The following is a 16,052-nucleotide window of genomic DNA, read 5'->3' as shown; positions in this document are numbered from 1 at the left end:
TAAACATAACATTTATTTTCTTGTTACTTATTTTTATTTTCTAACTATTTTGTAATAATCTTGTATTTTTTTTTATGGTTAATCAGATTCTATTTTGTTTTTTAAAAAAAAGGTAAATAGCCCATAAATAAAAAAGTTAGACGCCCCTCTTTAAAGGGTATTTCTTTATCATTTTGGATATAATCTCATATGACGTCGGCCTGTCAGACCCCCCCCCCCCCCCCCGAAACACGTTGTAAATCAAAATCTAAAACGGTTGTATAAGCATGACGCATTAATGCATTGCTATATAATATTTTTTTTTTTTTTTATAATTATTACAGCATCAACATCAAGGTTATTAGCTTCTATATAATATTGTAACAACATAAAATAGACTTAATATTATTTAGTCCATTGCTTCAGTTGCTGTTTTCGTAAATTTCGAGCGGCGTGCGCAGCAAAAACGTCCAGATAAGTTCACTTTTTTGAAACTTTTCAGAATGATCGAAAAACAATTTTATGGTTTTAAATTTATTGTTTTTGAAAAAATATACTCGTTTATAATTATTATTCTTCATTCTATGAAAGATATTGACCATGCGTGGTTATTGCTATATGCGTTCGTTCGATTATATTCTACATATACATAACATACACTTCATTAACTTAATCTAACGTTCACTTATCAAGGTTTTCCCTACAATTATCATTTTTTTTGTTTTTCGTGAAATAATGTATTAAGTTTACTATTTTAACTTAAACAAAACCACGTCTGGTTACGTGTGGAATGTATGCATCATACTAGTCATATTATTACTTACCACTTATATTACGTACTTATTATCTAGGTATTAAGATGCGACAATTTTCTTTCAGAAAAAATCAAAAAGTCCGTAGGTACTTATCTCATTGGGAGTGTACCAATTGCGCTTAAAATGACCTTTTAATATACCAATTGCGCTCTGTCTTTTTTGGGTCAATAGACGACCAATTGCGCTCAGTTGTTTTCAGGGTTTATATAAAAATATAAGTTACGATGCCTAACCTAACGTGTATCCACGTCGTTTTCGAGTTGATACATGGCGATAATGTAATATTACGATAAATATCGATGTTAATACTTATTATTCTATCTGCTCGCACGCATAAATCATATTACAATTTCGTAATATGACACATCGATCATCGAGACTAACAGATACTCTGTATACCAACCGCCTGTCCTAAATGTAGGTAATAGGTATAGGTGCCCACTGCAGTCCACACATTTTCGTCACATTGTGTATGACCGCGGCACGCCTGTCTGCTTTACATTGAAAACACGACTTACACGTTTGATTCTCTTAAATATAGCATATGCACTAATATTATGTGGTTTTGAAAATATTTATTGTTACATATTTGAAATGCTCAATACTACACACCAATTTTAGAAGAATATAATATATATGTTTTACTTTTATCGTTATTTTTTTTTTTTTACCAATAAGAGTAGGTATACGTTTTTCATTTTGTATTCCAAAGCAGACTGTATGTAGAAATATTTAGATTTATGAAAATCTAATTTAAAACCAGCCAGTTGTTAATTCAGCAATAATTTATAATTCAGTTAGCATTAAAAATGTGTATATGTACCGAGTAGAGTGGCACAAGTCTACCCCCAAAATATTGGCCTACTATATAATAATCCACAATACTTCAGATTCTAATATTATTATTTGATTTAATTAATTGATGTTTCAAAATTTGATTTTAAAGCACAAAATATTCTCAGTTAATATTCTGCTTGATAATATAACGATATAAATTTAAATTTAAAAACATACTTATTATTATCATCTAAAAGAAAAAAACATTAAAAATAAATACAAGACTATAAACACATATTATTCATTAAAAATTTAAGAAAGCTCACTCTACGAGTGTGCTGAATTCCAGATTTCTAAACGTAATTTAATACGACGCAATAAATTATAATTCCACGTACAATTTATGTACCGTAACTATAACGGATAATGAATAAATACCTTAATGTCAAAACCCACAACTATGTAGGTACCTACTGATAACTAAACGACGGACTTAGCGGGTACATAATAATAATAAGTGTTCCAAACATAATATTGTGTTTATAAATCACTAAAACTCGTTAATTTAACGGTAAAACCACTGTATAAGGTATTTTTTTTTTATGAAAACCCAGTTGTTAAATATTATTATAACTTTTGATTAGAAGCTAAGAAAAATAAAAAACAAACTGTATAGGGATAAAAAAAAAATCGCCTTTTATACGACACGTTCCCGGCTTAAGCTGTCGTCGTCACCGGATGTTACGACGCATAATTTATCCATCGATCGCCACTCCATGCCGTGAGATCCGTAATGGATGACAGTGGCGTATTTAAGAATCCTTATAGGGAGGGGATGACTCTGAATATCACAAATTAAAGTAACATATCAAAATACTAAACACGATTTAGTGTCTAGTTAAATATAGGTAAATTCTTTAATAATAGAAAAAAAGACCAAGGGGGGATCAATCCCCCGTAAATACGCCGCTGGTGGATGAGGAAAATTAAACATCAGCGGATCGTGACAATTTCAGAAACCGTTGTGTTCACCGGGACGTGTCAGAATTACCTACACGTAAAATTATTACTATGACTAGCTATTTATATAGTACTTACTACAATATATTATGTATTATAATATTATAATCGTCGGTGGCCCATCGCGATTATCGATTGGTTTAACTATCAATCGCCACCGACGCAGCGAGCAAATAACAACGGCGATGTCGTAGTCGCAATAATGATTATATGTATAACAATGCAGAAATTCGAACCAGCAAGTCAGGTTACCGTAAATTTCTCGAGGGAAAAACATACAGGAAGACAATGAGTCGAATGGAATCGTTATATTAACGCCGCCGGAAGACCGGAAAGATCTTGAACGGACCGTTGTTTGCTCGTCACGATTATTATACGTATTATGATACGCGCGAAGACGGAATGCATTTTGGAATTGGCCGACTGGGAAAACTGCGCACCGCGAGCAATTACGCCGATGCGTCGACTTGAACAACACGAACCTTACACCAATATTGTGAAATTTATGTCAGTGGCACAATTGTTCAGTGGCATCGCGGTCGTCGAGTATAGCATACGTAAATCGGTCCAGCGTCCGTATTTTGTATTGACTGCGATATAATACAACGCACACACACGCGGCCATCACACATCTGAACTTTTGACCCGAGGCGACCTATGAATAACGATTTTCAAAAAATCTTTTCACTCAAATGATTAGTATTCCGAGGGAAATGGGAAAATTCCGAAATGTACGTCAACCTTTGGTCACCTATGTAGATACAGTATAGGTGTTGGTATACCCGTAATTTGCATTGGTTCGAATCGGTGAATATCCGATTACTATTGTGATCGATTTACGTGCATTTTGTTTTCGTACCAATTCTATTTAAAACTCTCAGACTCACGCTATTAATGATGTAATAATGACGTAGTAGTCGGTTAGAACATTATGAACTGCAGCAATAAAAGTCGCCCGTGACGTAATAATATAGTTTCATTGAACAATTTGAAAAATGAAAAACATATTCGTCCAAAATCGATTATTCGGTAAAATAATTTAAATCCTGACCTACGTATCTACTTATACTTAGTAGATACCTACACGAATTTCGTAAATATTTTTCGAAAATCTACCGAGTCGATATAAACGCCAAATTTTATTTATTTTGTTTTTTCCGTATAGATATAATGATATAATATTCAGTGATATGGCAACCTAACACTGTCTAGCTAATATATTAAGTGATCGCGAGGTTTTAGAATTTATTGTTCCGAACACCTCAACCTATACTGGCCACGCAACTTTCATCATCATATAAATGTCGAGAAAGTGCAAATGACCGTGTACATAGTGGGACAAAAAATACGAAATAATAAAATCAAATAATGAATTATCGCAATTATAATATTATGTTTCTAACCGTCGTACTATGATTGTTTAATGTAGGATGTAAATCGTTTGATTCGTTACACAATTCACTCGATCGTATACAATATACACGTGATACCTCATATAATGTTCTGAAAATTTTAACCTTTGACATAAATTATTATAAATGTAAACATACAGTCACAACACTATTAAAAATTGTACATTAATAATTAACGATTTCCTGACGGTTTGGTGCACTATAAATTGTATTTAAGTGGTCGCGTAAAAAAGGATATTGTTTTTCTGCTGTGATTATTCAGCTTGAATGCTTCTGGTATGAACGATTCAAAAATCATTAAATTATTTTATAATAATCACGCAATTATTCAGCATAAGATTTGAACGCTGACTCGTACATTCAAGTATTATTCAAAAAATAATCCTATTCTTGTACAGTCTTATAAAAATAAAAAAGTTTGCCTTGAACACAGATAGTTGGGATATCCTTTGAATTATCTACTTGAAATTCAATCGGCCAGCTGTCTTTCAAAATAGTCATTTAAGTGTATTATTCATACCTACGTTTTCTTTTTTCGCTGTTCACTTGACCAAACCGAATAAATGTACTAATAGTGCACCTATACGGCTATACACAGATCAGGAAATACAAAATTGATTTCCAGGTCAAAATAATAAAGTGTACGAATTGGTCCCTGACAAAAATTATTTATCATCATACAAATAGGTAATATCATTAATATCTGATAACTTTGATTTTTTACTAAAAATCTGTGCAGAGTTTTCATCTATACTTCAAAATTAACTACCAATCGTTGCTAATAATTTACTGAAAATTTAATTCAAAATGTTATCCAATTCTTCTAAACTTTTATTCTAATTGTGCTCTTAAATTTGATATTAAAACGTAAAAATATATGCACACTTCATAAGAAATTTAAAGCAGTTTTCGTATTAATTGTATTGTGTTGATTGTTTTCTTTGTACGTTGAACGAAGAGTAAAATGCTGTTCATTGAAAAATATTACTTGTTGACCAAAGATCGATTACAATATTTGTATGCATCAAGTAGGGCAGTTTCTCGTCATCTCTTTTACACAACACTACAACAGTAACATTTGTTTGCTACTCACACGATTGAAAGGGTAATATTAGGTTTACCTAAACTTTGATGTGCCGCCTTTCATATAATTTTACTGGTATAAAATAAATATTTTAAAAAACATTCAAATATGTTCATATCATTTTTGTTTTAAATCAACACTCGAAAAATGTTTCAGACGTAGCGATTAACAACCCGTGTTTTTTCAACGAGCAATGTGAGAACCTCGTATTCCAAACAGAGTGCAGAGATGATGTTTGCGCTTGCCGGTTCGAGAGGACTCCTGTGTTTCAAACGGATGGGACGGTCCAATGTATTGGTAGGTATAAATTATATTGTTTTAATGTCAGTATATAAAATTATACAGTTATTACGTTAAGAGTCGAAACAAAAAAGTTATAGAATAATAATCATGAATCATGGTTTGTGATGACAAGGCGACTCTTTCTTAACTCGATTCTTTCATTTTATCTGACTATATTTTGATAAAAACGTTTTCATAACAATTTTCACTACCTACATAATATTTTTATATACATATCATTATATAGTTTGAACACTTCTCAAGTAGTAATATATTTGCAATATAGCACCACAATTTATGTACAATACTTTAAAAATATAAATTGTGCATACAAAAATAAAGTGCTTGATACACAAATTATGTTTTTAACATATTTACAATACATTCATGTCGATTAATGAATTCTGTGTCTAACGTTGATAAAAAGTACTCTATATCGCTATAATATATTTCAATTTAATTTAATTTTTACATACGTTCAAACTTTCAAACGCACGCTACTCGAATGTTTTCATTCATTTTACTTCAATTGAAGACGACAAAATTAAAATAAATAAAATATAACAATAAAACATTCATTCGTCAATACGTATTGTTTTCAAAAAAAAATATATTTTTTTTAAATTATGTATATTGTTACGCTTACCTGTTATTTTTTATGTGATTTTTAGCCAAGAACAATTCCAACTCCGAGCCTTATACGGATCCAGCAATGCTGTGCGTGTTGGCTGGGATGTGCTTAATGTTCATAATTATATGCGTAGTTCTGAGATTGTTTAGCAAGTAAGGTTTTGTTTATGTTACTTTCTTAAATGGCTGTTCTTCATTCGAACTCCACATAATATTAATGATTAATCTACGTAATTTTCATACGATCGTTATGCGCCAACAATAGTATCTTGACTATGTCGTAATCGATTGTCACTAATCGTAAAAAATGATTTGCCAGCTAGATTTATTATTATTAAGAGGACACCACACCCGTATTATTTGTTGTCTCAGCCTTACAAACGCGTAACATGGTAAATAATGGTAATACCGTATAACATGGCAAATTTGCGACGTACGTTTGGCTAACCCCCCCCCTCCCCCCAAGGGAAATCTATGAACAAACTATACAGATATTTAGCATGTAATTCGCACGAATTCCGCCCGACCTTCCTTCCCTCAAAAAATAAAAAAATTCATGGGGGTACATGCATTTATATAACTATTCAGTCTTATAAAGTATTCAAATACAAGTATTTGAATATTTGTAATAAAATACGTGTTAAAGTATTTTTTAAATATTCTGAATACTTCTTAAAAGTATTTTTAACAAAATTTAAATACCATAAGTCTATTTTAATATGACATAGTGAGTAAGGAGTTACTAATTTTGAAATGTGTTTAATAATATTGAGAAATACTTATTACAATTATGTATGTATAGTATATTGTATATGTAATAGTATATTATTAACTAGGTACAGGTGTTTTACTAAGGTTTTTTTTTTTAAATACTTTTAAGAATTATTCAGAATATTTAAAAAATACTTTAACACGTATTTTATTACAAATATTCAAATACTCGTATTTGAATCTATAATATAATATTTAAAACCGAAATCAAGCAAAAGAGGAAATCTTTGTTACGGTTTGGCTTCGAAACTACTTATTTGATCGTCTTGCGATTTTTTTTTAAATTAAAGAGGATATCACAGAGAGGTTTTGGGCATGAAAAATTTGAGAAAGTTACCGGGTTAGAGGAATACGACGAAGTGATGATGAAATGACAGTTTCGCCATCTGTCCAGCAAAAAATGAGCAAAAAAAAAAAATATAAATATTGTTCACAAAGAAGTATTATAACCTTAATAGAAATATGTACAAAGATAATATATAAATTAATAAATAAAAAAGGTACAAAATATAAGAAATTAGTAGTTTTTTCATCCTCATTTTTTTTATACAAAATAGTTGAATACCTCCCGGGCCATTTTTTCCCTGGACAACGCCGGGTAATTCAGCTATTCTATTTATATGTATAAAAATATACTGCTAGTATAATCAAGGATTTTGTATTAATTGATTATATTAATTCACCGTTAGTGGAATTAAGTAAAAATGGAAACTTGGTATAACTTTAATACTTTGAGTTAAATCATAAACTTACGTACAAACAGCACCAAGTCCGCGATCTACCGCAGGTAGATTGCCTACCTGATAATATTATACTTCTGCAAATCAGAATTTTTATTCCAGGTAACGGAAAAGTTAAGATAAGTTTTGAAATCCATACACCGATTATTAAATAACGAATTGAACAAAGTTTGAGTCATATAAATTTAGTACATTTAACGGGCAACGAAGTGCACGGGATCAGCTAGTACTCTATAAAACTGAATAGTTATATAAATGTATGTACGATGTACCCCCATGAATTTTTTTGTTTTTAGAGAGGAAGGAAGGTCGTGCGAATTTTCAAACTAGGCGTGCGAATTTATGCAAATTACGTGCTAAATGTCTGCAGAAGAAAAATTGCGAAAATGTTAATTTTGATGATCTGGGGGGGGGGACTTACGAATGTGTCACTTCCCCCCCCCCCCGTGAATATCTGTATAGTTTGTTTATAGATTTTACTTGGGGGGGGGGGGCTGGCCAAACGTACGTAAATTTACGCTTAACAATATTCAAGTTTTACTCTATTAGCTTAAAAATTAGTGTGCATAGATCTAGGTATTATGAAACTTGATGGTAAGAACATTATCTGTGTTTTGTTGGAGGTATTTTTACGACAAATCAGTTTTTAAGTGAGTTATGCGAGTATAATAGGTACATTATAAAATAAAAATTCTCATGACTCAGTTAAAAACTGAATTTTCGTAAAAATGCTTCCAACAAAACACAGATAATGTTTTTACCATCATCTTTCATAATAGATGGTCTCTATTCATTCTAATTTTTAAACTAACGGAGTAAGGATTGAAATGCTGAGCGTAAATATATGCTATGTAACGCGTTTGCAAGACTGAGACAACAAATACGGGTGTGGCGTCCTCTTAACTATTATGATAAATATCAAACATCAGCACACTGATATGATGAAGGACACAGCACGCGTCCCAGTATAAAGGAGTTACAGCCTTACAGGTGTTTAAAACATTTGTCTTACGCGCGAATTATTTAAATTTATTACTAATAAGACATAATATTATGTAATTATTAAAATATACGTCATACAAAAGTTTTCAAATCTAATTACTGCATGGCAGCAGAAAAATATTTTGAAAACCTTTCCATACATATTTTCCACCACTAAATTTCAGCTATGTATTTAGAAATGTAGTTTAGCTGTGAGAGTTATTGTCGTATTTTACAAATCCGTAATGAGAAAGTTTACTATTATTAATATTGTTGTCACAGTTGTGTGGGCGATAAATACCAAACTTTTAATATTTATTTTATAATCAAACTACGTAATACATAAATTCTTTAAGTCTCCGTCCCACCCACATGTCTAATAAACAATAATATTACATTAATTCAACTGTTCGCTTAGTACAACAGTACCTACACAAGATTCTCAATTCGATCATGAATGCTTTCTAAAAATATAATATTATCAAATGGGATACAATAATATTAAAGTAATAAAATCATTGCAAATGTTGAAATCATTTAATTACAAAAACAATCAATCAACTTTGATGCTGAACTAATAATTTATTGTTTGAATCTTGATCTTAGTTTCAGAAATATTCTATTATTTTGATTTATTGGAAATTAACATGATATTTGTTCAAAGTAAATGAAATCCTTACAAGTTCTTATATGCATTTGTAAACTCTACTTGAACTTTTCACACTTTTTATTGCTTCAGATATGATTTAAAATAAATTTTAAAACACACACACACATACATAATTATCTTTGTACTAAACTATACGAGCTTCTCTCGCATCTCGTTCGTGATCTAAAATAAAGTAACCGTTTTAAAATATTAACAATGTCATCAATTTCCCACATTCGTGAAAACATTTGAAAATGATTTAAAATTGAAATAACATAATGGATAATATTATAGTATATGTGCAACAAACATAATATGCGTACTGTGCCATATACAATCGTACGAAAATAAATTAAAAATAACAATAACGGTCGGGGCGCGGAAACTATACGCTGTTTGTGGATTTTAATATTTCTGTTTCTATAGGGCACGTTGGAGAGAAAACCGTACGATATTCAACACACCCAACCCGAGATTGATGAACGTGTCGCTACTGAGAGACAACAAACCGCCGCCCGGAGCAGCCGGCGAACGTAGAGGTAGCAAATCCAGTACAAAGACCCATTCCCCTTCGAGACAACCAAGCATGGCCTCGTTGAAGCCCCAATCGCCTTCTTTAGGTTAGAAACCTCTATCTCTATCTATATAAAGCTTCTTCGTCTACTCCGTGGAGATCATTTATATACGTGAAACGCCATATATACACATATAATATTATAATATATATATGTATATATACGGTCTTTAAATCTCCAACACTATTATTACTTATACATGCTACATGCGAATCGTTTGATCAGCACTTTCGCTAAAATCGTTTTGTTTTGACGAGCGGGCGAATCATGAATATCTTCGAAATAAAATCTCTAGATCGTGAGGTCTTGCGAGGAAAAAAAACAATTCAAAATGTTTCTCGGTTTTAAAATGAATAATATCACAATATAAAAACATCGATATCCTACAAATAGGTACATTAATGGATTCTAATTTCACATTTATATTATAATATTATGACATGACCATATCCAATCCGCAGTATTTTCTCTACCGTTTTCTACTACCTTAAACAATACGCACGTTATATGCATTGTGTACTACAGCCACTTTTAACTCATTCGATGTGTGACAAATGTAATATTATAATCTTTGGACTAGATTGTATAAAATAAAAAAAAAAATGAAATGCATCAGGCCAGTCGAAACGTTTGTAAAAAAAAAAAATGCTTCTCGTCAATATTTACCAGTGGCGTGCGCAGGGGGGGGATGATAGGGATATATCCCCCCCATGGGCTTTTTTTTAGTCTTCTAACGAGTGGATTTTGGATCTCTAGTTCATCAACATAAACATAATACATTTTTATTTATGACATCCCCCCCCCATACCAAATTCCTGCGCACGCCACTGATATTTACTTTTAATTATAATGATTACCGTTTAAAATACAGTAGTCACTCGATAATTCAAAATTATTCAGGTGACCAAGCTAAACTGATTTATAAAGTTTTTCGATTTACTGAGTGTTTGAATAATCAGGGGAAAAGAAATTAATTCGAATTAAAGAGAGGTGAAAAATTGCATGTTATTTTTCAACTGCTTTAACTGCCGCGAATCCGCGATCACTTTTTTTCGTCAGCGATCGACAAACACTTATTCTGCGTGGAATCCATATTCCGACTGTCTACGTTTTATTCGATTTCATCATTTTTTTACCCATTGCAGACGTTTATATTGGTAAAATGATGCGATTAAAGTCTTGATTAGGTAGGTAAAGTAAGATAATATATTTTAATAGCCGTCGTTATTAGTTTCATTACGAGTACATCAAATTGATTGTACATAATCTTTATGCATATGCAGAAAAGACATATAATCACGATTAAGGAAATTCGAATTGTAGAGGTTCTGGAAAATAAAAATTCTAATTGTAGAGTGTGACCCACTGACAGAAATTTTGAATTATTGAGGAGTCCGGAATACATGTATTTTCTATTAATTATAGAGATCTTCTCATGGGACTATAAGCGTTTAGTTCGATTTAAAGAGTTTTTCGAATTATCGAGGTTCGAATAATCGAGTGCTGCTGTACTATATATATACTTACGACTGGGTTGTGCATAGTTTTCGGGATTTCCGTCCATGCTATTGACTTTGGACAAACAAAACAAACGTAACACTATGTGGACAGTGGCCAGACATCACACACGTGGCCGATATAATGACTCACCCTGGTTTATGTTTGTTTACCGAAAATCGCTGTTTCCTTCCGTGATTATACCCATGGTATTAGTTGGTCTAATATCGATTTTTATTTTCTAGACCCGTTTTGTCTATACAAGAGATATTTTCACGAAGATATTTATTTTGACCGATCGCCAAACAGTAAAATAATATAATAGTTCTCGAACTCGATTAATGTTCGATAATATTATGACATAATCGTGACACTAAACGTTCGTCATTTCATTCGTCGTGCAATAAAATATTATTTAATATTTTATTATATTACCGTCGAATAAACATCGGCCAATATTTACACGCTTCTGTGACTTCTCAAGGCGTAATTTACAGTACACGATAAATATTTAAACGAGCAGCAATAACACATTAACGTTGAGCTTGCAGGACACACTAATAAGCAACGTGTCACTTTTTATTTTTGGAACACAATATGCGATTTTGTGGCAATTATTTTAATATGGTGACCAACATACTTTTAACCAATATTATCTTCATAAAATCTTTATTTCATAGGCGTTTTTCAGCCGTTCACTTCATTTTCAACTAATATAGCATATATAATTATATAATAATATTATATCGTATACGTCACATCATAGACCATTTTTCGGGGCTCATCGCCGGGATTCCACGTAAAATTATTTCTACGATCAGTTTTTATTTTATGCGACTCTCCACCACGATTTGTGTGAAACATCGCTAAATATCACAGTGCTTTTATACGACGTATTTATGTTATGTATTTTTAATTTTTCTTTTTTTTTTAAACACGTCCAATAGTCATCGTTTTCGTACACTGTAATTTAGAGGTATTATATTATTATTATTATTATTATTGTAATTATTATTGTTACTATTATTATTATTGTTATTGTTGTTGTTGTTGTGGTTGTTATTATTATTATTATTATTATTATTATTATTAATTATTATTATTGTTAAATAATAGTACACGTGAATAGTATTACACCAATAACTACAAAAATACATATAATCTTGTAGTATCCGTATTAAATGATAAAACATAAGTAAATTTAAAATTAGTTAAATTCTCACGAGATAATATTTTATTTTATTCTATAATACAACGTTTATAATAGTATTATATCAATTCTCGTAGATTAAATTGCTACATAAATATGTTAAGTTAGCTACCGGAGTCACGATGCTTTTTATACATGGACACGTGCATTCCTACATAGTTCTTCTTGATTTTAAATTCATCTATTTACTTATCAATATTTGGAAATTTAATATTCTATTCATCGTTTAAACCGAGTCTCGAGATTTTTAATTGAACACGTCATATATTTTATTTTTCATGATTCGTTTATATTATTAAGTATCGTAATGAAATGCAGATGACAGCTAAAAATATTAAAAACCAAATTTTATTAAGTTGTGTTGATATTATTAACAGTATTCGCAGAAATTCAATTAGGAGTTATAGTGAGAAAAAAATTAAACCGTTGTACATAATATTATTAAATTTGAAGCGCAGACTTTTTTTCTTTTTTACCACCGTTATATCATATCTATTATAATGTTAAAAAACATTAGTAAAGATTTGTAAAGCGTTTGTAGTTATCTTTAGATTAAGACCATCGATCTTTTTTTTCAAAATCACGTATACAAATTATATTTACTTATTAAACGAAAACATCTTAACATATACTCTAAAATATACTCTTAAAGTCTACGCTCCTTGTTTATGAAGTACCGAGAGCGTCTTTGTTTAGAGTTACAAATTGTTCGTTTATTATTCATATTACAAAATGTTATTTCAAACATTTTTTTTAAGTTTATTAAACTTTTAAAAATCAGTATACATTCAAATACAGTTAAAATAATATTTATTAAAATGCTACAAATTTATAGTACCATTAGTACCTATATAGATATTAATGGATAACTCAAAATTCAACGACAAAACATTACTATACATACATTCGTGATAATTTTCACGAGTTATGGCATAACATGTTATAACATTACTATTGTACTTAGTAGTTTAATGCTCTAGACTCAGTTTAAACGTAAACAAATCTCTTCAAACATTTGAAATATTTTCATTTTTTTTCTCCATTTTATCACTTCTCTATAAATAGTTTATATTGTTATATAGTATTAAAACAGTAGGACGTACTGCATGAACACTCGTTTATTCTATCGTAGAACACCGGATGTCCGGAAAATATTTTATTGATTTCGAATTTTTTCAATCATTGTTCTCGACACACATTTCAACTATTATATATATATTTATATATTACATACCTATACCAAGTAGAATAATATGCATCGAAAAATAAACGACATTTTTTTTTCCTATTGAAAAATATTAAGGTCGTGGAGTTCGAGGCAACAACAACGGCAGCAACGCGGAAACCGTAAGGTCTCCGACGACCAAAAGTCCTATGGCACTTCCGGCGGAGCAAAAACCATCTGTGGCTGTGGACATACAGCCCGAAGTGTGAATCTCAACATCAAACAATATAATCATATGTATGTTTGCCGCCGTCGTATATTAATGATTAAAACCGGCGTCAGGACATCATCGCAAGCAATGATTTTATTTTTAAACAGAGTTATTCTTCTTCTTTCTACTTTATCCGCAAATGGGCTTTATTGCTTTTGGGACCACGGCTAATGGTTTATTAATTTTCCTATAATATTCAAACATAATAATAATATGTATCCAAGCATATAATATTATTATAACTATATTACATTTTAATGATTTTTTAAATATCTCACTTGAAAAAATATATATATATACAATATATATCAATAAATCGCAATGACAGCGTGCTATATTTTTAAAATTATTTTAATACTTGAAATCACGATGCTTAGAATATATAGGACAAAGCACTTGGCAAAATTTGCCAAGAGCTATTCTTCACACAGTAAAAGTATTTTACAACATGAATTTGTGTTACTTAAATATTTAAAATATAATAATTTAACGTACTTATTATAATTATGCTATGAACTAATTCATATAAGTATATATGCATATAACCCATATTATACACAATATAAATATATATATATATTTATTTCTTAGTCTCACGAAATTTTAAAATATTCGTAACTATAACTAATACACATTTTTTTTATTAATTAAAATATCATCATATAATTACTTACATATACGACGTATCATCCATCAATTAACAATGTATAGTTTTTTTTTAAATCTATTTTAAGTAATCTAAGTACCTATTTTAAGTGTAAATTTAAAAACTTTTTAAATAATATTATATAATATACTATACATATAGTGCGTAATTTCGCTAAAGTAGGGTAGGTCATTGTTATAATAATAAATATGAAAAGACATTTTTTATTCTTTAGATTGTAAGTTAATATAACAAATAAAATAATAATATACATAGAAGATAATAGCGTTAGGATGAATTACATGTATTTCTTTCTATTAATGCATTTCAGAAAGGCGATATGGACTCACCGTTATTTTTAACCGTTTACAGGGGTCTAAGGCGAATCTCTAGACTTGAGAAAACAGAGGGAAGGTTTTCTTGAGTTCAAAAACGCCTTAGAACTTGTAAGCGTAAACTTTAAATAAAAATAACGGTTTTTCCTTACCGCTTTTCGTCACTGTAATTATTATTGCCATCGATAGATTTTAATTATATTAAAACTTTAGAAGAAAATGGTAGATTTTAAAAAATATTCCAGCTACATTTATTTGTCCTTAAGATTTTACCTTAATTTATTAATGTTTACTACTTGTTTGCAATAAACTGCTCAATAAATTTAGACGTTTCAAAAGAGCAGCTTGCTTTTATAAATGTAATATTTTGTTCACGTTACATTTTTTGCCCCTTTGTGATAAATACTAAAACTTTCTATTTATTTATTATACATACTTTACATGTCAAATTAATCTTAAACAACCTTGATGTATATTGTTTCTTTAAACTCAAATTTGTTTAGACTAAGATAAAAAGCACTTTCACAATATTTTTTTTTTTTTTTTTTTTAATTTTATTGTATTTAAAATTAATTTATAATACCTATTATACCTATACTAGTGATATTTTTTGTAATATTTTTACCACTATATTTTGTTTCCTTTAAATTAAAATATTTTTCCTGTTATTATTCTCCTCCTATAACCAATAAAACAATTATATCAAAACGCATTTGCTTATTTTTATTTACTCCTGCCAACCATCGAATACCAGAAATATAATAAAAAAATAACGCATTATATAATTCACTTAAATTTAGAGGCTATTTTACTGTATTATAATTACTTTACGTGTAATCCTGTGTGACTGTAGGGGAACTATACCTTGTAGAGCTTTTAAGATTTACTACATTCATATAAGCAAGATTACAACGTCAATATTTACCAAGAATGTTTATTTTTTTTTTTAAGGAATTTCGGCTAACATCATTAAAAATAACTAGATAACTTCTAATCGTATACAATACAACATGGAAATGTTCTACGCGATATAACATAATGATGATAATTAAGAACTTGATTTAGAAATTAGACACAAAAATATAAATAAATAAAAAATATGAGCAGACAATATCTAAATTTAATAATCAAACTTGAATAACGTTCTTCAACATGAAAAATTTCAAACATTTTATAGTCAAATTAAGTTTCGAAAATATTTATCAACTATATT

At 29.9% G+C, this 16,052-nt stretch overlaps 1 protein-coding gene across 4 annotated transcripts in view; it reads left to right on the top strand.

Moving 5' to 3' along the window:
* The window catches only part of jus (EB domain-containing julius seizure protein), an 82,930-nt gene extending 67,379 nt beyond the window's left edge, over window positions 1–15,551 (top strand). For 2 of the 4 annotated variants that reach the window (XM_089220279.1, XM_089220278.1), the window contains 4 exons: window positions 5,244–5,384; window positions 6,041–6,152; window positions 9,567–9,760; window positions 12,160–12,320. In XM_089220279.1, coding sequence (XP_089076405.1) covers window positions 5,244–5,384; window positions 6,041–6,152; window positions 9,567–9,760; window positions 12,160–12,305 — 593 coding nt within the window. In that variant the 3' untranslated portion in view covers window positions 12,306–12,320. Of the gene's footprint in view, window positions 1–5,243; window positions 5,385–6,040; window positions 6,153–9,566; window positions 9,761–12,159; window positions 12,321–13,725 lie in introns of those variants that run through there. The other 2 variants (XM_089220281.1, XM_089220280.1) reach the window with 2 other exon arrangements.
* The last annotated feature ends 501 nt before the right edge of the window (window positions 15,552–16,052 follow it).

This window comes from Diuraphis noxia, unplaced genomic scaffold, assembly GCF_037042655.1.
Source record: "Diuraphis noxia isolate RWA-SAM2 unplaced genomic scaffold, SU_Dnox_SAM2 contig0002, whole genome shotgun sequence".
Classification (NCBI taxonomy): domain Eukaryota; kingdom Metazoa; phylum Arthropoda; class Insecta; order Hemiptera; family Aphididae; genus Diuraphis; species Diuraphis noxia.
Note: the sequence above shows the minus strand (reverse complement) of the source record. Positions and strands in the feature narration are given on the sequence as shown.